The sequence below is a fragment of the Eretmochelys imbricata genome, chromosome 1 (genome assembly GCF_965152235.1).
Source record: "Eretmochelys imbricata isolate rEreImb1 chromosome 1, rEreImb1.hap1, whole genome shotgun sequence".
In the NCBI taxonomy this organism is placed as follows: Eukaryota; Metazoa; Chordata; order Testudines; family Cheloniidae; genus Eretmochelys; species Eretmochelys imbricata.
In genome coordinates this window covers 25,545,431-25,569,984 of record NC_135572.1, presented here as the reverse complement: position 1 = coordinate 25,569,984, position 24,554 = coordinate 25,545,431, and the positions used below count along the sequence as shown (strand labels likewise).

General features: G+C 39.7%; 1 protein-coding gene across 2 annotated transcripts in view; it reads left to right on the top strand.

The window, feature by feature from the left end:
* Positions 1-24,554, top strand: part of GRM5 (glutamate metabotropic receptor 5) — a 315,016-nt gene that overhangs the window by 117,712 nt on the left and 172,750 nt on the right. For both annotated transcript variants that reach the window (XM_077842228.1, XM_077842219.1), the window contains exon 2: positions 22,490-22,739. In XM_077842228.1, coding sequence (XP_077698354.1) covers positions 22,490-22,739 — 250 coding nt within the window. The remainder of the gene's footprint in view (positions 1-22,489; positions 22,740-24,554) is intronic.

Here is a 24,554-nt window from a genome sequence, read left to right as displayed (position 1 = left end):
CTTTTGGTTTAAATTACCCACATTATTCGCATACCCTTCAGAATTACAAACCATTCCACATGCCAAGGGGATATGTGGCTATGCAAAGTAGCTCTTCTTGTATGTACCAACAAAAACAAGTATAAATCTCTTCTGAAACATATTTGTCAGCAAATTAAAGCTGCTGATAACAAATTGGAAATCTATGGCGCAGAATATTACATGCAGCTTTGTAAATCCGATTAACTAGCATTCCTCCTTTCACACAGTACATTCCACAGGGAGCATGTGTTCAAGGCAGTGACCAACTATCTGGCTCTGGATCAGAAAGCATTCTGTTTTCTGCACTAATTTTGGAATCAGTCCAGCTGAGAGCATCATTACTTAAACTCAAATCTGTTTCACACTAAGATTATCACACTATGATACCTTCACATTGTGGGCATTAATTCTTGTTACATTTGAGCAGTCAACTCTACAGTTTTCAGTGGCTGGCTATGCCCAGGTTGAAACGTTAATAAGTTTCATAACATCAAATTCCACATTGTGTCTTTTTACCAAACACTTCATTAAAGCAGACTGGCCAATTAAAAAAGCAGATGTGGTTCAATATGTCTTTATAACAGAGCTTGTCAAATCCATACCCACCAGACCTATTACTTGCATTTCTTTGAAAAAGGTAAGTAAATGTTGATTTATTATATGGGCAGTATAAGATCTGAGATAAACGTTCATTTAACAGTGAGGGTGATTAACCACTGGAACAAACTACCAAGGGAACTACGTGGTGGATTCTCCATCTCTTGATAACTTCAAATCAAGATTGGTTGCCTGTCTGGAAGATCTGCTTTAGTTAGTCCAGGTTATCAGGCTCAATACAAGGGTAGCAAGGTATGGCCTGGGATATACAGGAGATTAGAACAGATAATCCAGTGGTCCCTTCTGGCCTGAAAATCTTTGAATTTCCTTGCCTAAGAGCTAGGTTTTTGGAAAACTATGTTACTACATAGCAACATCATCTGGTTTTGCAGTGAAGTTTCTGGGAGTTTAAATTTCCCAGGAATTGTTTTAATAGCTTTATTTAAAAAAAAATGTGTTCAGGTAAATGAATAGAAAGCTTTTAAAATGGAAAATAAATAGGTTGGGAGGGTCATCAATTTATTAAATTAAGAGTTTGTAAGTAGTCCATATTCCTCTTCTAACTCTGATATTTTTGGGGGAAGATTCTTTGAAGGAAATTGTACAGCCAACAGACAGTATGTCACTCCCAGTATCTTTGCCTTGCTTTGTCAAAAAGACTTTGTCAGTGACTGTGCACTCTGTACAGGCAATATGTCAACTCCAGTGTCTTTGTACCATAAGAGTGAAATTCTGTGTAAAGGGCTTTCACAAGTCCTATGAACAACTCAAGTCTCACTATGCAAAAATATCAAAGATTTAATTGTTGACATGGACTGTTGGAGGAGATATAGTTTGTCAGCATGTTTTCTCCATCAGCCTCGATTTCCGATAATTATGTCTGATTTTCAAATAATGGGAATTTCTTAAACAGTTTACTCTTCTTGTCCTTGAAGACAGCGGATTGCATGAGTCAGTGTCAAAAATCTAATCCTTTTTTAATCTTTCTGTTTTTATAAAGTATGCATCACTGTGGTCTCAAAGCTCTGTAGGTGAATTAAAAAATAATAATGAAATTTACGTGGATACAGTCAATAAAACCAACATATGTCTTGAATTTCAATCTATAATGTGATTTCATTGGGCTGGAAAAAGAGAGAAAACAAACGTTAGGCCCTGTCTACACTGCCAAGTTTGTGCTCAGTAATGTTAGATGCCTCAAAAATGTAAAAGAAGAAAGCAATTTTAAAGTCTTCTAATCTAACCAGTCCTTGCTCAATTTATTGAAAATAACCAGAACAAATCCTAGTTGCCAGTGAAACTTACTCTTAAAGAGTTCCAACTATGAGGGGTTGATTTTCATTTGAATTATGAGATCAAAATCTGACTTATTATGAGACCTTGGTTGCAATCTCAGCAACGGAGAGGCTACTAGCCACACTGTAATAAATTATTCACATCTTCAGATCTGGGCCTAAAACTCCTAAAACAGGCTGTGATTAAAGGAATTTCTCTGTCCTCTATTACTTGGCGGAGGACCTTTATGTTTTTTCCCCCTAAATTGCAACCATCCAATAGAGGACAACATGCTCACATACGTATATGGACAGATTTTCAAAAACAACTGGGGTGGGATGGCTCCTTTAAGGAAGTCAGGCATAGCCCCACTTGTATCTAACTAGCTGCTTTCCAGGTGGTGAGATAAAAGACCAATAAACAGCTCAGTTGTGGGGGACAGCAGTTCCTCTACAGCAGTGGCTCTCAACCTTTCCAGACTACTGTACCGCTTTCAGGAGTTTTATTTGTCTTGCGTACCCCCAAGTTTCACCTCACTTAAAAACTACTTGCTTACAAAATCAGACATAAAAATACAAAAGTGTCCCAGCACACTAGTACTAAAAATTGCTTCCTTTCTCATTTTTACCATAGAATTATAAAATAAATCAATTTGAATATAAATATTGTACTTACATTTCAGTGCTTAGTATATAGAGCAGAATAAACAAGTCATTGTCCATATGAAATTTTAGTTTGTACTGACTTCACTAGTGCTTTTTATGTAGCTGGTTGTAAAATGAGGCAAATATCTAGATGAGCTGATGCAACCCCTGGAAGATCTCCATGTACTCACAGGGGTATGTGTGCCCCTGGTTGAGAATCATTGCTCTACAGCATTCTTAGACCCTGGCAGTCTACAAGTCAGGGAGCGGTGGTGCCTCTCGAAAACTAAGGTTAGATCAGCTTCTGGTATAAAGACCTTTCTCTCTTGTCTATTTAGATTGTAAGCTCTTCAGAGCAGGGTCTATACAGTGTCTAGCACAAAATGGTGCTGTGATCTCAGCTGGACCCCCAGGGGCTACTGCAATGCCAGTAATATTCAAAGGTGGGCCAGTGAAGCATATAAATTAACCTTGTATTCACCCTTAAGACAGTATCCAGTCTACATAGAGGGCGATGAGCAGCACAAGTTCCGTCACCATGAAGGAATTTCCTACACCAACTCCCAACTACTTCAGGGCAGAATCACCTTAGGGAAAAAAGGTCATTTACTTTTCAAAAACTAAAACATTTCAAGTATTCTTTTAGAGTGACAAAGGTCCTCCTTCCCCCGCTGCTGCATTTGGTGATGTTTAGCAACCTATATCTACTCTACACACAGATAACATTGCAAGCAATTGCCAGCCTAAGGCAAGAGGGTAGAGCAGAGGAGAAGAAAGTGGGGGAGAGGGAAGGTGTTGCTGGGGAGAGTTTGAGAGTTATGTTCATGGAACTGGCACCACATGCATGGTGCTGGTGTAGCCGGACCCAGGGCGCCATCTTGTAAGTACAATGACAAGATCTCCAGTCTTGAAGAAGCCACGCGCTTTGCCAACGTTCATGCCAAGGTTAACTCTTGGTAGTAGATAGTTACCAGTTAGAAGCATATCTAACTAGTAACTACCTACCTACAGCTAAAAGCCCATGTGAAAGGAAAAATAGAGGAGGAAATAGGCAGCAGATAGACAAGGGTGGTGAGTTACTCTGACTGTGGGCTAAAGTGCCACACTTTTAATGAGGTAAATAAATAATTGCAAACCTCCTCTCTCCCATCTTCTCTTTCCATGTCTGTGCCTCCTTTATACACATACAACTAATTTCATAAGGTGACAGCCTTATAAAAAGATTGAATTTAACCCTGCACCAGTTAACCCTGCACCAGGACCAGGGTGCTATGGTATGGCTTGATTTTTTCATGATCACACTGAATATCTGGAACCAACACAGTGTTTCCAGTATATATTTTCATCTGAAGAGCATCCTGCCCTGTGTTTCATCACTGATAGGAAATTCAGATGGAATATAATCTAGGGCAGGAGTCCTAGGCAGAATTGTAACTTCTTTCTAGACAGTATTCAAAGGCAATAGATCATCTCTGGAGCTGTCTCTCACAAAATGGCTTTTCTGGAATTCACCCTAGAGGTTTGCGTAAGTGACATTTTGCAATGAAACAGCTTCACTGATGATGGATGTTTGTATTAAACTCGACATCAGGCGTCTAACCAGGTCCATAATGGTGTCAAGAGCTTTGCAAGCTAGTGGTCTTGAACAAATAAGGCTGACAATAAAGCTGTGAAAGAGTGTTAGAGATGAATGGAGGAGAAATCTTTTGTAGCACAGCCTGTGCCCCCACAATGGGAAAATAAATCAATGTTAGCTACCTCAGTGTAGCCTACTTCCATGTACGCTTCAACCTTTTCTCTAGTGAAGATGCAGGTTAACTCCTTCTACCTCAATATCATGGGTCAATGTCAGCCCACAGTGAGGTAGCTAACCTTGATGTATTTTTCTGGTGAAAATTAGTGCTGTGTGTGTGCGTGTATATGTAACACCAACAGACCCTGGTCATTAGTGGGCAGGATCGAATCGGGGACCTTGGGAGCTTAGTGCATGAACCTCTACAGCATGAGCTAAAAGCCAACTGGCTCTTAGCTAAGGCTGTAGGGCAGACTCATTTTCTCTCTCTCTCTCTCTAAGTGGTCTCGGTGCCACTAGATGGGACAGAACACCACACCCAGAAGATGTGTGGGTTACATATACACGCACACAGATGTTGCCATTAATCTTCAGCTTTTGCCAACAGTTACCACACAGTGTTACCACATCACTGATTGTTTAAGCTCTGCTTAGAGTAGGCAATAATTGTGTGCATTTTGGGGGTAACATTGACTTTTTAATGATGATCTTCTTTATATTTTTTCTCCAGTTTTTCCCTCCTGTTTCAAGTATTAGTGTTATTAGGCTTTGAACAGTATCTAGCATATAGGAGCCCCCGTCATCAGTCATTGACTGATGCTAGGCACTGTACAAACACAGAATAAAAAGATGGGTCCTTGCCCCAAATCTAAGTAGCGCTCTTGTAAATTTTTTTTGTGCTGAAGTTTTTCAGGCTGGGGAAGAATGATTTTTCTCTTTTGCAGATTGTCTTGTTCTAAAGTTAGTGGTTATCACATTTTTTGGGGGGGCGGGAATAAATTTTAAATACCTGCAGTGACGCTTCATTGCCCTTTTCAGTTCCATGTGACAGATTGTTCTTAATTCACTGGATCTCTTTGTTCTTGTATTTAATATAATTGGGAACTCTATGAACTCCACATAATGATGCTTAAGCAACTTGCTGCGTCTCACTCCAGACAAAAGCAGTTGACAGCCAAATAGGACTGAAATTTTGCTGTTGCAACTGGTGCAGAAAAATAATCATGTTTGGAATCAAGATTCTCAATTCACTGTATTCAGCATCTCCTCTTAACTGCAGAAATAGTTTACAGTCCTCCAGATGACTAGCAGTTAAGAAATGTGCTTTTAATGGAAATGCTTTTGGTTACTATTATTACCTGAATACTGTGGATTACATTTTCTGCTCCAGGACTGTTGCTGATCTGTTTCCTTTGCAGAAAAGACAGGATTTCCCTTCCACTATATTTTCAAGTGTTTTCTGTAGTCTAGCTTTAGAAGTCCCATGTGATAAGGGATCTATCACTTCACTCAGGAGACCATTCCACAACGTGGTATGGCATGGTCGGGATATTTTTTCTTTTTACCTACATTTCTATCTTTTTTTTCTTTCTATCCTCCATCCATCCATCCAGTTACTTCTGATTACATACCTATTTTCTATTCCAAATCATTCTTCTCTCTGCTTGGTGCTTACAGCCTTCAAATGTTTGTAGGCAATTATCATATTCCCTGCCCCCTTCTTATTTGTAATTTAACGAAGTTCTACTTAGTTCACTCTTTCAGTATATAGAAAGGGACTCTTACGTTTCTTCTTCATGCCAAGATGCACCCTGCAGTGCCAATGGGCATTTTTGAGCCATATCTCATTGCAAAGTTATGTCCCATTAGCTGTAATCCCTAATTTCTGCTGCTCCAGGTGTCCCTCACATATTGACAATAAATAAATCTTGGATTATTTCCCACAGATGTTTTAATTGCAGTTTTATATGTGGAATTTAGGGTTTTTAAACTTTCTACCCAATGTTACTCCATTGTAATAACTCTCTGTCCTAATTGGCATTCTCAGCCTTCAGTGTCATCTGCAAGTTTCATTAACATGCTGTTTACTCCTTCTTTGAGATCGTTAATGAAGATGTCAAATAAGACAGATGACAGTTAAGCACGTCATATGAAACTATCATCTCATCTTCGCTCAAGCATTTCAGAGGCTAAAGGAGTATCAATTCTGATGGTCATTTCGGCCACCTGCTATGTGGACAAAAGGCTTTTGCGTCACATAGTTTTTCAGGAGAGGCCAAAGTTTTCTGAAAAACAGCATTCATCTTTTATGCACCCGCAGGCAAAACCTGTCTGCTGGGCTGCTGTCTGTAAATCTTTTGTCGAATGGCTTTCCTTCGAGGGCTGGTGCTGCAAGTGGCAAGAAATAAAGCAGTAAAACTGGCCCAGAGCACCTCTGTTTTGGTGTCAGTACTATCCTGGGAGTAAATGACAATTAAAATGGTAGCTGTTGGTTAGATCTGGCTAAATGATCATAGTTGATATTGATCCATCTTTGCAACTGTCTTGAGCATTCATTAATCTGCCACGCCAAGTGTCAAAACTGATCTTGCAAATGCTGCTTGCACGCAGTGTGATGCCAACTGGACTATGTGATCAGGAACATGTAGATCAGTTGCCCTGATTGCTGCCCCCCCCCCCCCCACATCTCCCCACCCCGGCACCAGGAGTGGCAGCGCTTGGCATTTTTTGTTCTGGGGAATGTTCTTGGAGAGAATGTTTGTGCATAAAGATATATGACACAATAACTAAATGAATGGAAAAGAGAAAACAACATCAATATATGCTGTTCCAAAATAGAATGAAGTGGGATTAATTTTAATCCTCCAAGCCTTTTGCCTGTAGGTAACTGATTGGAGTGCAGGCCTGAGTGGTCAAAACTAGAGCTGGTCAGAGCATTTTCATCCAAATATTTTTTCATTGAAATATGCTGTTTTGTCAAAGCTGTGAGAGAGTGTGAGTGAGAGAGAAACCAAGTCCCAACCCGGAACAGCTAGTAGCCTAGTGGCTCGGACACTCATCTGGGATGTGAGAGAGCCTGATTCAAGTCCCTGCTCTGCCTAACTCAAAATGCCTGATCTTTGGGGATATTTTAGTGTGTGTTTTGACCAGAAATCCCATTCTGGACCAGAGACAATTTTGCTGGCCAGACAGCATAGGTTCTCTTTATAAGAGAAATTTCTTCCTCCACAATTTTTTTTAAGCACCAGTAATATCTCCCAAGATTCTTCATATTAACTCTTTCAAAATCTTTTGATCAACACTTCTGCGAAATTCAAGTGAGTGCAACTTTACCGTCCAGTTGTCGCTCTAGATATGTGCAGATTCTTATGAGACCTCAATGCACTACCAAATTCGCATACAATTCAAATCAGGAGAATAATCAAACCCAAATTTGCGCAAAATGAACACATTAAATAAAATTGTATATAATCAGTTAAACATAAAATTAACATTTTCTCTGTTTTAACATGGAGAGTCCTCGTCACCTTCTACAATAGCTTTAATGGTCTCAGATGTTGCTTAAAATAGACATTTTAGCATGACTATAGATATAATAAATACAATTCAGCCATTAACACAAATAAGCAAACGTGAACATGACTCAAAGCAATTTGATCAGGTTTGATGCTCAGATTCTACAGTAATGAGGGCACCCGAGTACGCTAGGTATATAAAAGCTACAAGCTACCAAAAAGAGTAAAGAACTAACAATTGGAGCTGAGCAAAATTTGGAATTTCCATCCCACAGTAAAAGCCAACATTTCAACTTCTGTTTTCATTGCAAATTGGGACAAAAAGTTGAAATTTAAAAAATTTTCACAGAACAAAAATTCCAAAATAATTCAATTTGGAAATGTTGAAACATTTCATTTTGACATTTTTGACTGAAACAGAATATTCTGACATTCCTGAAATTGAAATGTTTTGTTTGTTTGTTGAAATGAACCAGAATGTTTGGTTTTGAGTCATTCCAATATTAAGCCTTGTGGGGATTGTAGTTTGCTCTATGAATAATATAAGTGAATTTGATAGGTATCCGTGTTCCAGTCTGCAACACTCTATAGACACAAAGTAACTTGCCTGTGAAGGGAGCTGATTTTCACTGAGATAGAAAGCAAGTAACGGACCACGCCACAGCTATATTACAGCCCAAATTCCAGTCGATGAACCATTGCTCTCCTCTGGAACAAGGCAGATCACAAAATTCTGGATGAAGGATGCAACAGCTAGGGACAAAGTGTTCTGAGCTTAGAGGATTTATTCCAGAAGAGAATAGCCAAATCCTGAGTCTGGGCACAATTAAGAAACGCTACAAAACCTTCCTCTTTGACAAAGACTTTCCACCATAAGAGGGATGACACCCTATTTAAGTGCCCTGTCTCCCACTTAAAGAAACAAACTACAAGCAATAGACAAGCCTGGTTTAATAAATAGGAGTGGAGTCATTAGTTTCACACAGTTTAATAAAATCACGAGAAACAACAGCAGCATGGACAAAAGTATGGGCTAGTCACTTCAGTACATATCCAGGGTTCCAAGAAGATTTGGGTAGCCTTAGGGTGACCAGATAGCAAGTGTGAAAAATTGGGACGGGGGTGGGGGGCGAATAGGCACCTATATAAGAAAAAGCCCCAAATATCAGGACTGTCCCTATAAAATTGGAACATCTGGTCATCCTAGGTAGCCTGTTCTGCCGCCCATGCTGCTGAAGCTTCACTAATATTGTTGTTCGAGGTATAAGCAAGCTCGGTATGTCTACACATACTGCAGTCTCAGCTTGGACTGCAGGGTAAAAATACCCTTAGAGGTTTATACACCTGCCCATCGCCACATTATCACTGCTATTGTTACCCAAGCTAGTTTTGGTCTAGCTAGACTAAAGCTAGCTTGGCTCAGATACATACGTCTACCTGTGCTGCAGTCACACGTCCTGACTGCAGGGCAGACACAGATGGAAAGTGCAGATTGTTAATATCTTTAGACTATAAACAAGGAAAGCATGAGACACCATCTTGTTTCTGCAATAGGTGTCACACTTGAAGTCTTGTGCTAGATATTAGCCCCATGGAGGATTTCAACCATTATTCAGGGCAGAAGGGAATTACAGAGCTGTAGTTAGAGCTAGTTAATAAAGTGATCAAAGGTGACCAGTCTACAAGAAAAGCTATTGACAAGACTTGTCTGGGGATTTTTCAGTAAGTTCTGCTCTGGGGATTCTCAGTAAACAGGAGTGTTTTAATGAGACTTTCCATTAAGTTCAAGCTGGGAAATGACAATTTTAAAAGGAGACACAAGTTAGATGCATTAAACTGTGGAACTAGGTCAAAGTTTTCTAATGAGGGAAAGAAAGATTTTATTCATTTAAAGTAGCCAAAAAAAGATGTGCAATTTCCCCAAAAGGATGGCTCATCACCAAAGGAGATAATGGGCAGATGTATTTTATTTAATTAGCTAAATTTGAATGTTGCAATTCATGTACTGTATTTTGCTTAGTGTATGTGATGTAGTTACTCCATTAAAAATATGAAATATTTTAATGAACAAGAGACAATAATAATCATTTAAAAGTAAGAATAACTAGATGAGATGGTTGAGAATTTTTCAATGAAACTGTTTTACAGGAAAATGCCAAGTACAGAAATGCTAATGAAAGGGTTGGTTTCAACAAATTTCTCGACTTGAAAAATATTTTGACAAAATTGTTTAGTAATTGTCAATGTTTTGCGTCAACAGTTTTTAAATGAAAAATTGCAGATTTCCTGTTAAGAATCACTATTTCTTTGGAAATTTAAGCTAATTATGGCCAAGAAAGATAAGATTTTAAAATGGTCAAAACTGAAACAAAACATTTTGAAATTATCAAAACAAAACCAAATTGACCTGAACCATTTTTTTTATTTGGATTGTCAGCTTGCAAAAATGTTTGAGATTTTGATTTTGTCCTAATTTGGGACAGAATTTATTTTTCAAAAACTTGAAGATGTTTGTGAGACAGGACAGCCCTTTTCTGCCCAGTTCTAATAACTAACCCCATTTCATGCAGATCTATCAAATGTTTTGTGTGCAATCCTTTTATTTATTATTGTTACGTTAGTGCTCGGAGTCCCCAGCTGAGATGGTGGTCCCACAGTGCTGTACAAACACATAGTAAGAGATTATCTCTGTTACAAAGACCTTACAATCTAAATAGAAAGATCACACTAAGAGTGGGAGGGGAAACTGAGTCACAGAGCGGTTAAATGACTTGCTCAAAGTCACACAGCAGGTCAGAGGCAGATTTGGGAATAAAACCCTGGTTTCTCGGGTCCCATCCCCGGCTTTATCCATTAGACTGAATTCCATTTCCACGTATTTGTGGTTTTCAGTCAATAGACAAGGTTTGAGTTGGGGATGTTGTAGGTAGATCTCTCAAATGAATTCAAATAGGGATGTTGCCTACTGTTTCTCCCTTGTTCTTTGTGCTCTGTTAGAGCCCAGCTCTAGCTGCTATCCCATTTATGCAGTTCCTTCTTCAAAGTACCATTCCATTGCCATGGCTGCTCAGTTCTGCGGAGGGCGTGAAAGCCTTTGAAATGGATGTATCTCCATGGCACAGTCTGTCTGAGTAACCAACAGGAAGGGAAGCCAGCTCTCATTTGTTGCAATTAATTAGATAGAATTAAGCAAAGATTTAAACAAATTAATGATTCCCCTTTCCCCCCGAATGCTCATTATTTTGACTAGGCAGCCGGGTAATCCCCAGTTTCTAAAGCTGCCACACCAAACAGAGAACTGAGTGCTGCCTCTGCAGCAGCCCTATGAAGAGAAAACTCTGCCAGTGTCACAATTCAGGGCTGAGTTCAAAGAGCTGAAGAGCACCAGAGGATAAACAGGGAGGGCCTGATTCTGCTGGTATAAATACAGGGGGAGTCCAGTGAAATTACTCCAGATTTACACCATTGTAGCTAAGCAGCATTTGGCCCTATATCCAGGGTGAAAGGGGCCTTAAGAGAATCTCTTCAGCAAAAAAAAAAAAAAAATCCAAACCAAAAAACTGCCAGTACCTGAAGCCTCTCACAGGAGAGAACTCAAAAAGCCATGAAAATACCCAGGCTTAGACAATGTCTAGGCTGAGAGCAATTCCTATGCCATGAGATGGAGAAGATCAGCATTTCCATTAGACTTCACTGGAAATATTACAGTGGGAAGTTTTTCTCGATGAAAATCCTGCTTTGTTGAAAGTAAAATGTTTTGTGGAAACATGTTTGGTTTGAAGAAAGTTTATTTTTACATAAAAATGGAAAGAAGGCATTTCAATAACAATTTTACATTTTGAAATGATGCTGTTTCAATTGTTTTTTATATAAGATAATATAAAATTTGTAAATAGTTGAAATAACAAAATGTTTCAGTTTTTATCCAAAGTCAACATTTTGATCTGCACAGGGTGATCCCCTCCTCTCTCCCCTCCACCCCCCATTTCTTTTTGCAAGAATTTTCACATTTTGTTCCTTTTTGGAATTGATTTTTTTAAAAATCATGGAATTCCCCAGAAAACTAAAAATCCAGTTCATGTCCAGCTGTAATTGCAGTCATATTGATATAAGGAGTGATGTGATGGATTCTCTGACACTGGCAATTTTTAAATCAAAATTGGATGTTTTTCTAAAAGATCTGCTCTAATTCACAAAGGAATTATTTGGGGGAAGTTCCGTGGCCAGTATTAAGCAGGAAGTCAGACTAGATGATTACAATGGTCCCACTGCAGCTCTGTTCCAGTGTTCTCCATACCACCATCCTTGGGCCTAGCACAGTGGCTGGTGCATAGAGAGAGCAGAGGCTGCCTGGTGAGGTCACACTCTCACACCCATTTCTGTGTGACAATAATGTGTGGTTTCAGAGTAGCAGCCATGTTAGTATGTATCCGCAAAAAGAAAAGAAGTACTTGTGGCACCTTAGAGACTAACAAATTTATTTGAGCATAAGCTTTCGTGAGCTACAGCTCACTGTGAGCTGTAGCTCACGAAAGCTTATGCTCAAATAAATTTGTTAGTCTCTAAGGTGCCACAAGTACTCCTTTTCTTTTTAATAATGAGTGGGTTCTGAGTTTATGGAGAGCTTTCCAATGAGACCTCCACCAATAAAGTCCCCCTGGAACTCAGGATCAGGTGCTACAACAGAACTCATCCAGAGCAACAGAGCCTGATGGCACGTGCAACCACTTCTTAAAGCACTTTAAGGCATAATATTAATTTCTCAGGTCTCCTACAGTCATGGCTACTCAGAGCAGCCCCACCATGTTTGTAGCTGTTGCAGGTAGGGTTGCCAATTTTGGTTGGATGTATTTCCTGAAAGTCTTGTTACATGACATAATGTTTAATTAAAGATTAATTTTTAACTCCTGGAAACTCCAGGGCAATCCTGGATGCTTGGCAACCATAGTTGCAGATCACCTTGTTCACTGGATAACCTTTCTGTAGGACAGTCCCATTTGATCCTCCCCATGTTTTTAGTATTAATCACCTTTGATCCTTTTAGTTAATTGGATACAGCCCTATTAATTAGTCCAAATATCCCTTTGCCTGTCAGGATGGTAGCTATTGTGAAGGGAGGGGAAGAGAATATCTGTAGGGATTTATTGGCTCTTGAGAACTAACATAATATGCTTACTGGATTTAATCTGAGCCAAATGATTTCACCTCTCCAAAAGGGAGATTAGTTACTGAGTCAAGGAAATCTCTTACACTATTTGTCCGGAGAGCTGCTGATGAGTTAGTTACATTTCAGAATGTTTATCTGATCATATCTGACCAGAACTAATAGTACCACTGCTGAAAATGAAGCTGGTTAAATGTTTAACACAATAATATGTTTCCATGCAAATTAAGAATATATCTACATCTATCTATCTATATTTGTACAAAGCCTAAAATAAGGTCCAGCTTTACCAAGGTATTTGGGCACCTAAAGTTCCAGATAGGAGCCTAGTGGGATTTTCAAAAGCACCTAAGCAGTTGAGATACCTAATTCCTATTGAGTTTCCTGACATTCAGTGTGGGTTAGGTTCTTTTGTAATCTTATCTGCCTCTTTAGATCCCTTTATAAATCTGGCCCTGTCCTTACTATTAGCAATGGCCAAACCTAAGAAGAGTCATAGAATCATGTCAACAAGAAACTCAGTAGTTCACTGGTACATTTTCTAGTGTTTTCCCCACTCTAGTTTTAAATGTCACAAATGATGAGGTTTCTAAAAGCAGTGTAGTCAAGAGTAAACTTGGGTAAACTGAGTTTACCCACTTCTCATTTGTGGAATATGGAATTTAGTTAAGGTAAGTTTACCACTTTTTTGTTTTGTTTTGTTTTGTTTTACAACTACACCACTGGTTTCTACTATTTCACTTTGGGAGACTGTTCTACATCCTATTTACCCTTGACTTTCAGGAAGATTGTCCTGATAATCAGACAGCATATTGCATTTTAATAATTTCTTCCCATTGCTCCAAGTTATATATAAATCATTATACATATATACAGCTCTTCAAATACCTCCTGCAAGATGCTGTACCTTGTTAACTCTCATGGAAGCCAGTGAATTTTAGTACAAGATGTGTGGCTAAATCTGTTGTTCTGCTTTGAAAATCTCTACTAGGATCTCTCCCTACCTATCAAAAACAAGGGTAGCGCTTCTTGATTAAAGAAATATGCTCCCCATGTCAGGTAGGATTATCACTAGCTAAATAAATGGTGTAATACATTTCTTCATTCTTGATTGACCGTTCTGTTTTCCTATAACATTACACTCTGTGGTGATTGGACTTCTCCCCAACATCTGTATCAATTTTTATATCTTAAAGTTCTCCAAATGGCCTCCTTTTTCGTTCCCATGCATTAAGCCTCATTTCAAAATGGGACAGATGCCTGATAACAATTTGCATTACAGATTAGGACAAAAAGCAATAAAACAATTTTTGTGGCTCTACCAAAATTCTCTCAGCACAGTATTTCAGTCAGTTATGGAGCCTTTCTTTATTATCTTGTATTGGTGTCCTCTAATCTGACAGAAGCAGATGTCAGTGTATTTTGTTTATTATTTTTAGACTAAAACCCTTGTTGCTTTTGCCTTATAATGCAGATTAAATCTCAGAGGTTTGTATTAAGACGGTTTAATTGGCTCAATTACTGGGCAGAAGGAATAGTAGGAGTAGAAAGTAATTTGCCAGATCCCTTTCTATCAGATCCAAGTATTATATACTGTACTACATTCACTTTCATCCCCGGAGGATGGGGGAGAAAGAAAAAAGCACAATCTGTTCTTTTTAAGCTTCTTAACAGTGACTAGTACTGATCCAGCTGAAGCTGAGCTAGCAGGTCGTTATAGTTATAACATAGGTGGTAATGCACATGCCTTATATTGAACCAAACTGTAAATCAGAGGCAGGGCTAAGTCATTAGCAGATGATGTAATACATGATTTATTTATACATGTTGAGACATATGGAAGCAGATTTTCAAAAGAGCTCAGCTTTCATTTATTCACATTAAAAAGGAGCCAGATGTTCAAAAGTCCCCAGCAGTCACTTCTGGCCACATTTTCAAGAGATCAGCACCCAATGAAAATCTGGCCCACATTCTAGTGCAGAGTCAGCTACAATATAGATTCATAGTTTTCAAGTGCTCTAATGAAGAGACTGAGTGGGGACAGAGTTTGAATGTAAACCACCAGTTTCTCATTACAGATTCATCTCTAGGTGTGGTTGTATGAATCTTAGGCCTTGTCTACAAAGAGTAACTCAAATTGATGTAGCTTAGATCTACTTACCGCGGGGTCCACACTATGCAACATCGACGGGAGACGGTCTCCCATCGACTCCCCTTACTCTTCTCGACCAGGTGGAGTACAGGAGTCAACAGGAGAGTGATCGGCGGTCAATTTAGCAGGTCTTGTGAAGACCTGCTAATTGAACACCGATGCATCGATCACCACAGCATCGATCCTCCGGTAAGTGTAGACAAGCCTTTCATACTTAAATTGTGCAACAAAGTAACAGTAAATCGACTTCTCCCTTCTATTTCTTACTTGGGACAAGTTTTGATCATTGTTAATGATTGGCTAAGAATTGTGTACACCTTCTAACCCTGCCTCCCCCACCCCAGCCCACTAGTTTGTGGCACCCATCTATTTACACCTTATCTTTTTAATGTGTAAGCTCTTTGGAGAAGGAATTATCATTTTTGTATGTTTTGGACAGAGCCTATGTGCTAGGGGAGATAGGCCCCACGCTAGTAGGAAGGCAGTTAATGAGGGCCTGTGGACATGGTTGGCCCCACCCTGCTTTACCTACAACAGTTTTCAGGAGTGAAGAGGGGACTTAAATGGAAGAGGCCCAGCTCAGTTAGGGGCTGACCAGGAAAGCAGAGCAGAGCTCTGTTTCTTCCTCTGTGAGGGAAGCCTTCGTCCAGCCAAGAACCGAAGACAGCTTGCTAGCTGGGTGAGCCTCCTGGTGGATGGGATGACTGGTCCCAGGAAGACCGATAAAAAGGGACTGGCTACACAGAGACGAGCCCTGAGTAGAAGGGCAGGGTCCTGCTGATGAATCCTTGGGTGACCCTGGTTTGAAGTTCACAATTTTCCTTTCATTTTGGACTCTGATGCCTCAGAAGGGGTGGGACTTAAGTCTGTCATAGGCAGAGGGCTTAAGGCATTATGGCGCCAGACCCATGAAGGGTGGCATCCAACTGACAGGGACCAGCAACTGGGGAATTCACACTTTGAGGGGCCACAAGGGAGCGCCACCTAGGCAACCCACTTGCGGCTTAGTACAATGGGGCCAACCTGGTTGTGGGCCTTATATTACTACCACAACATAGATACCACATTTCAGTTGTTTAAAACAATTTCAATGGATAATATCAATATTATCAATGTTTAATTTTAAGCATTTTTAAAACTTTTAACAATTTCAATTTTCATAGTTGCACAGGATTATGGGTTTTAAGCATTTCTTTTATTTTCAGTAACTTAAATTTTCACAATTGTGGGAGGAACAGTAAGCGGGGTCAGACAATAATTATTTAATGACAGTAGATGCTGAGATTCAAACAGTTAAAGCTTTCTAACCATTAAAGCACACACCAACATCACATGCCAAAATATACAAAGTAAATTATCCTTAAATCAAACTCTAATAAGTTTTCAAGCAGCATTTTCTTACTTTGTCTATCTGTAAATTTTGATTATTATTGATGGAAATATTTTTCATTAGTTTAGGTGTTTAGGGTGAAATCAACATTTACTGACATTTACCAATAAAAATCTAATCCTTCCAAGCATACACATAGATCAGTAAAATATGGTTTCTTTGAGAAAACTTACCAAGCGTCTCTCCTTCCATGAACTCCCCAAACTCCAGCTCCTTTCCCCTTGCAGGAAATGTGTGGCAGAAATTCTTGATGAAAACTTCACATAGCCTCCCACAACATTTTCCGCCTTCCCTGGTTTTTCTGTTCCTGGAGGGGAAACATGGCTTTAAGGAAATTCAGACTAATTTGTTTTTGTGATATAAGGGAATCTAAGAGCAATGATTAGTTTTCCACCAAAGTGTGTTCATTACCACTACAGTATAGCTAAAATTAAATATACATACCTCATCAAAAGTACTCCACAACAGAGGAATTTTCTATGAATAATTAATAAAGTAGTTTAATCAGCAATGATTATGACAAGTGGATTTGTACAAGAACCTTGATGCAAAACTGCATTCTGTTTTTGTTGAATCTCCCTCAAGCTCATACCACACAGCTAGAGTTTTCTCAACTCGGAAACTCAGTCAGTTTCAGAGTTAGAATATCAGGATGTTTTTCTTCCGAATGCTGAAAATCTGCATAATTTGGTAAGTGGCCTCATTATTTTGAAGCACTTTCTTTCATTTTATATGAGGCACCACTTACTGTATGGTGTAACAAAATTACAGGGACTTGAAATATTACATGACCAGTACATTTGTGACATAATAATGTGCCATGATTAACGATAGTGGAAAACACAGTTACCCAGCTATGTGGTTTTGTTACAGAGGGTCCAAAGAATATAACCCTCTGGTCTCCTGGAGCAAATGAACCCTCTTAGGAAAATAGGGCCCCACATTTAGGGTGTGATGTTACCATATGTAACCACAATGGTACTTCCATGGAAGATAATCCCCGAAGGTGTGATTGTTATGTACATATTACATTAGGCGTAAAATCCCCTTTGGGACGCTGGGTGTACAATGAGTTAACCATTTTACAGAATGTAACCCTACGGGTGATATGGATGCCAAGTTGGAAGAATCCAAATTTAAAGTGGCTACAGCCTGGAGCCAAGAATATTCCCTGACGAGCAAATGTCTGGGAGCCATTGTGGGAGCAGGTGCAGCCAGCACTTTTTAATGTGTCCTTTCACTCTATTACATGGGTGGTAAACCCCAAGGAATGGTGGGTGGACCAAATTGTAGTATGTACATAAAAGGATTGAAACAACAATTCAATGCGTGGGTGAGGGGACACTCCTGGAATCGTCGTCGGAAAAGGGGATTGTGGGCAGCTGGGAACACTATACTGGGTACATGGAATCTGGGGGACGAGTGGGTAACCAAACAATTAGTAAGCCAAAATGTGAAATTTCAACAACAAATTAATGAATTAATGGCACAGCAACTATCAGCAGTTGCCACAGGGTGGAGGACAGCAGTAGAGGTAAACTTGCAGTTAACTCATTGGGCAGGGGACCTGGTGACATGGGTAGAGGAGGGCTTCAGAAGACTAACATGGTGAGAAGTGTGCGTAGGTATTCAAAATGCTCAGTTAATAATGTTAATGGATATTATGAGAGATGCTTGGTCAGAACAATGGCCTTCAGTATTAAATCGGGAGGCTAGCCCATATTTATCCACAATTGCAAAAACATACCCATCTACCTGGAAAATAACATCTCCAAACTGTGGAGACAGTTCTTGTGTAATTGTTACTATGATACCATGGGAAGGAAATGCAAATAAGGTGGTTCCCTTGAACCCTATGGGAGTAAGTAGGGAAGGGGGAGCACGTTGGGAGCCATTAGGGAATAGGTGTGGGGGGGGTGGAATGGGGTAAAATGGACTGTCATCACATTAAGCAGTTGTATATCCAGAGGAGGAATATGGATGTGCCCCTCTCCTATGACTATGGAGGAGCAGGATCAATGGCCTATTGCAAAGGGGGGGCGTTTAGGGGTAATGTATATGGGGTACGGTGTATTCTGTTGGGAATGTATGCAATCCTGCAATATAACACTAGGAGGCAAAATCCTTCCAGTGTATGACAAAATTATGAACTTCTATACACTGCCACCTGGACTAAGGTGCACCAATGGATCAGTGGACTTAATCATTGTAAACAATCGAACCAGCACCTACTACCCCATACTGTACCAAGTAGTTGAATTGGTTTGGACAATACCAAATTTCACTGTGGATATTCAATGGACACACAATATGGACAAAAGTACACAAAGATTACAAGAGCAACTTGCTGAAAGCGCCAACAGTTGGACACACTTACAATACACACTACAGGATGGCGCTGACAAAATTTTAACCTTATCAAAGGAGGAGAAGCACTGTTTTGGTGGTGGCCAGGATGTTGGACCATACTGCAGTAGTCAGGACTCTCGGTGTTGCTGTGGATTATCATAGCAGCTGGTGTATTGTTAACTATATGTGTGTTACATTGCATATGGAAACGATCAAGGGGGGCACAACCCCCTAGAGAACAGCCACTAATTATAACCTATAAGTAATGTAGTAAGCCCCCCCCACATGTACTAGACATCCCGGACCCAACCTTCTCGGGCCCACTATACTGGGAAGTCTGGAACACTAATTGGAATAGGTGTAGTATGCCCGTATGAGAGAAGGTGCAGGGCATGGTACTACACAAGGGGCAGTGGGACAGATGGAGCATCGACACCTTCCACCTTGATGCCTGGCCCTATCAGGAAATGTGTCGCCATATGTCCTATGCTTTTCCAGGGATACCTGGGCAGGAGGATCCCAAAAGAAAAAGAAAAAAAAAAAAGGGGTGGAGTGTTAGGATATAGATATTCAGGGCTGTCTGTAAAGGCCTGTACTTCAAGAATTTAGGTGTATTCTTATCACTTGGCTAGTTAGAGGTATAAAAGAAAGAATCAAAATCACTGTCTGCCAGTGTAAGGTCCTTCTCTTACTGTGACAGTCTGAGGCCCTGTTCTTAGGCTAAGGCCTTTGGCTAAGCGACAGAGGCAACCATAAGCTGGGAAGCGACCGGTCACATCCTCACATTCCAAAGTAGTCACATTGAAAGAAGGTGCTATTGGGCTGTAGGAATACAATCCTGTCCTGATAGTGCCTATCACCTCCAGAGAAAGGGAAGTGCCTAGAAGATGTAAAAGGAAATTGAGGTTGATAGTTTTCTGTCTGGTAAGAACTCACTTATCAATAGACACAGCTGGGAAACTCTTATGTCTTTATAGATGTAGTTGTGAAATCCTCACTTCTGTATTGTTTTGTCATTATAGTTCCCACTTTGCTATTGTTTATTGGCATGGTCTCTGTCTGGTTCTGTAATTGCTTCTGTCTGCTGTATAATTAATTTTGCTGGGTGTAAACTAATTAAGGTGGTGGGATATAATTGGTTAGCTAATCATGTTACAATATGTTAGGATTGGTTAGTTAAATTTCAGTAGAATGATTGGTTAAGGTATAGCTAAGAATATTACTATATAAATTAGGGGCAAACAGGAAGTAAGTTGGGATTCGAAAATAAGGAAAAAGGAACTTGTATTTCAGCTTGCTGGAAGTTCACCCCAATAAACATTGAATTGTTTGCACCTTCGGACTTCGGGTATTGTTGCTCTCTGTTCATGCGAGAAGGACCAGGGAAGTGGGAGAGTGAAGGAATAAGCTCTCTAACACATGACCAGTACATCTGTGACATAATAGTATTTGTTTGATTATAAAAGAGTCAATGGTTGGGACATTTATTGAGAAAACTGCTATTTGTGCTGCATTGTAGTTGCATTGCATATCCTCAGTTTTAGAGCAAGTCTCAAGGTAACAGTTTGTACTTGCACTTTCATCTGAGGAGTTGAGTGTTTTACACCTTGAAGAGACCTAGTTCTGTAGGTGAATTACAACTGGTTGGAAATTTTCCACGGAAAAGTTTTTTTCAATGGAAATGCAGTTTCTGCACAATCAAAATTTCCCATCAACAAATTATAATTTTGCTGATAATTTTTGAATTTTCTGTTGGGAAAATCAAAAGAAAATATGTATATTTTTTCAAACCAACTTGATGTTTCATTTTGGGTCAGTTAGCCATTAATTTGTGTAGGCCTGAAGTGCTGCAGGACCTCATTGTAGTTTGAGTACCTAATATCTCCATTTAGTCTGTCGGCTGGGTTCCCTGGCTAGACTACATTTCCCATGATTTACTGCAGTCTCAGCCTCTGGATGAACTGATGCATTGCCTTACGTGAGCCACATGACCATGGCACATCATGGGAGATATATTCTGGCTCAGGAGCCAGGCTCATAGATTAAAATGGGTCATGAGACATGCAAGCTACAGGTCCATGAGACACCACAGCAGCTTAGAGGAAAACAAACTGACATTGAACTAAGCCAAAATGAAACATTTTAACATTCCAAAATCAAACAGTTTTTGAACTTTCTGTTTTGTGAGAATTGATCATATTTTGATTGTTCTTCCAGATTTGAATCGGGCAGAACTTCTGATTTTGGACCAGTTTTAATCCTAATATGGGAGGGAGGGTAGTTTTGTGGTTAAAACTCTAGACTGTAAACCAGAAGGTCTAGGTTGAAATCCTGGCTCTGCCACAAACTGACAGTATGACCTTTCACACACAAGTCACTTAATCACTCTATGCCTCATTTCTCTTTGTGTAAAATACTTCCTTTCTCTTACCCTTTGTCTGTGCTGTCTATTTAGAGTGAATGGTCTTCAAGCTAGAGCCAGTCTCTTATTATGTTTATTTATGGTGCCTATCATAATAGGCCTCAAGAGTCTACCATAATACAAATGATGTTTATTTCATAGATGTGTTAGCTGAGTTGGAGAGGGCTGGAAATGACTTGCCCAAAGTCGTAAAGCTACACAGTGGCAGAGCTAGAAGTAAAACTTATGAGTCCAAATTCCCAGATCCAGCTCTAACCACTCAATGCAATATCTTTCCATTGTCACTGTTTTAGTATGTTCCTGTATTATGTTGATATTCTGTAAAGTTTGCACCTGGTTAGAGTTTCTTTCCCTGAGGCACTAACACAGATGAGTTGGGGATCAGTTCCCAGCAGCGGTCTCACTTTCCTGGTCTCTCACTGTCTTCTTCTTATTTGTATTGTGGTGGTGCCTCATAGCTCCAGTCATGGACCTGTATGCCATTGTGCTAGGTGCCATATGAATGGATAACAAAGAGATGGTCCCAGCTCCACAGCGCTTGCTATCAAAGACAAGGAGCAACAGGTGAATACAGGCAGAGAGACAAGGAAACAATGAGACAATATTGGTCTGCTTGTTAGGCCTCAGTCTCAGGACACCAATGCCCAAATCATGGTCAAGTTTAGCAAAGGAATGTTTTAAGGAAGGATTTGAAAGAGATAATGGGGGGGGGGCGTGGTTGTGAATGTTTACAAGGAGCTTCTCCTGTGCGTGAGGGGCAGCATGCGAGAAAGCATGAAAGCTCTTTTATTCTGGTTTGGATTTACATTTCTACTTTAATAAAAAAACAAAACAAAACCTAGGATTTTAGCTTACCATGACCTCTGTGTCTTCAGTTTTACCACCTTTTCTCTAGAGATGCGCAGAAAAGGACCTTTCCTCAGAGGATTACTTTTGCCACGCATACATTATTAGCATGTTTAAAATACTGGTATGCTTCAGATTGTGTTATTTACAAAGTCACATTTTTGCTAATTAACATTTTTAACATTCAGAATATTTTAAAGCAGGAAGAAAACAAACAAACAATTAGTTCTGAACAATTATTTTTACCTTTTAAAAACTGCCAAAAACCTCAAAGCAACTGAGCTAATTCAGTCAATTTAGCAGACTTTGAAGGGTTAGGTTAGTTCTGTGATTTATAAACATTTTGTTGTAAGCATTGTGTTCTCTCTCTTTTTTTAAAAAAAGAATATTTCTTAATGGTACCTTGTTAGCATCAGTAATGTAAACACCAATAAAATACCAATGCATTTAACCTGATTTGTTTATTTCCTAATATGGAAAACCTTCTTGAAATTTTAATCTATTAATTTACAGTTTGTGGGTTTCTTTTATTTCCATGTAGGAAACTATGGTGAGAGTGGAATGGAAGCCTTCAAAGATATGTCGGGCAAGGAGGGGATCTGCATTGCCCATTCCTACAAGATCTATAGCAATGCTGGCGAACAGAGTTTTGACAAGCTGTTGAAAAAGCTAAGGAGCCACCTGCCCAAGGCAAGAGTGGTTGCTTGCTTCTGTGAGGGCATGACTGTGAGAGGGCTGCTAATGGCCATGAGGCGCTTGGGTCTGGCTGGAGAGTTTTTGCTGCTAGGCAGGTGAGTAACCCTGTATAATTATAGGTGTTCACTGATATGCATAGTACAACTGGGTCATGTGCACAAACACACACACACATAAGTTATGTACTGTGCGTGTGTGTTTCCTGAAGTTCAGGATATCATTTTAGCAGAATCTTTGTCATCTATGATATAGATACCAGAGAGGCTTGTGTGTATACATTACACTGTACACAGTGTCCCTGTTTGGAAGGTATTGCTGCATAATACAGTTTTTCAGAGAATGGCTGTAATATATAGATAATTATTTCTGATTTATGTTATCCTTGTTCTTTGCTACATTATTTGAAAATGCATATCAATGTGATGCCATTAATAACTAAAACTATGGCTGATCTGAATGTTGTTTTAAGACACAGCTGGTCCAGTCTTTGTGAAATGAAATAAATAAATGAAATAAAAGTCTCTTCAAAATGGAGAGATTATTTATGAATGATTATTTTCCTTTGGCTGTAGTGCTGTTCCATTAGCATTGTTCTAAAGCAAGTATGCAGCTGTTCTTTCAAATGATCTGGTGGTCAGTCATCATGGCACAAATGCTCACTTCCATCTGCATGGAAAGGAGAGAGAGGAAAATATTAGAGGCATTAATCAAGCAGGAAATGAGACTACGGTAATTGCACAAAGAGGAAAGTTGACTGCTGTATGTGCAGTGTGCCTCTGTGTATTTGCCACACATTCCACATAAATTAATGGACTTTGGGTGCTGGAGGGCAGGGGCGCCAGCCTACGTGATGGGGGTCTCAGAACAGTCACTTGACTATGACATGCTCCACCTCCAAGGAAGTGCAATTGGAAAGGTGAGTATATGCTGCCCGAAGAATGAAGGTTCTGTTGGCAGGTTCACAAGCATGCTGTACAGCTGGCAAAAAAAAGAGCAACATGACAGTGAAGCCGGCTGTATGGGCGATGGAAGGGTGAGCCTGTGAAGAACGTGGAAGGGAAGCACGTCCGTGCAGTTGGCTTGGAATCTATGGGGCTTGGGCCCTTGTCACTTGTAGAATCTAGGCCTCTATCCACTTCCCAGGTCACGCTTCCCGCCCTTTTTACCATGCTGCCTATTCCTCTTTGGATGGTGAACAATGGAGAATAGCATGGCTACATGGGCTCCTGCCTTCTCTCATTGACCCATCACAAGAACGAAACAATCACCACACCTTTTTGAATAACTGTAATTGCTTATTTATTTCTGCATCTTCAACCAATGTGAGTCCATTACTATGGCTATTTTTTTCCTATTGAGGTTGCTCTGTTGCCTTGCCTTATTCCATCCATTTGTGGCCTGATTTACAGAGAATCTATTGACTTCAGTTGGACTTGTGGGTGCTCATCACCCTATATACCACCTTTTACACGCTTAACACATGGAGGTGTTTCTCTGTTGCTGGCCTCAAATTTTCAAAAGGACCTAAGTCCCTCTTTCAGAAGTCATTTAGGTGCTTTGTTCATGTAAACCTCAAACGCCCATTGATTTTACTAAGAGTTGCTCATTTGCAAAGTAGTAGGATTTGATGCCCAATGGGCCCTCAGTGACTGTGAGACAGAGTCAATGTAATGGATATACTTGTAGATCTTAAAAAAAAGAGAGAGAAAAGGAAAAAAAGAGAGGTTAAATATAAATGACGTCCTACTTTTGATAAATGATACAGAATGTTTCCTGGTTATATTCAGGGGTTGTCATGTCTAGCTGTAAGAATGTTTTAGAGGTGGCATGTTGAGATGATGGTTTATTTTAGAAGTCTAAATAGTAAACAGCTCTGGATTAAAAAGAAGACTCTATTCTGTTGGAGTGAT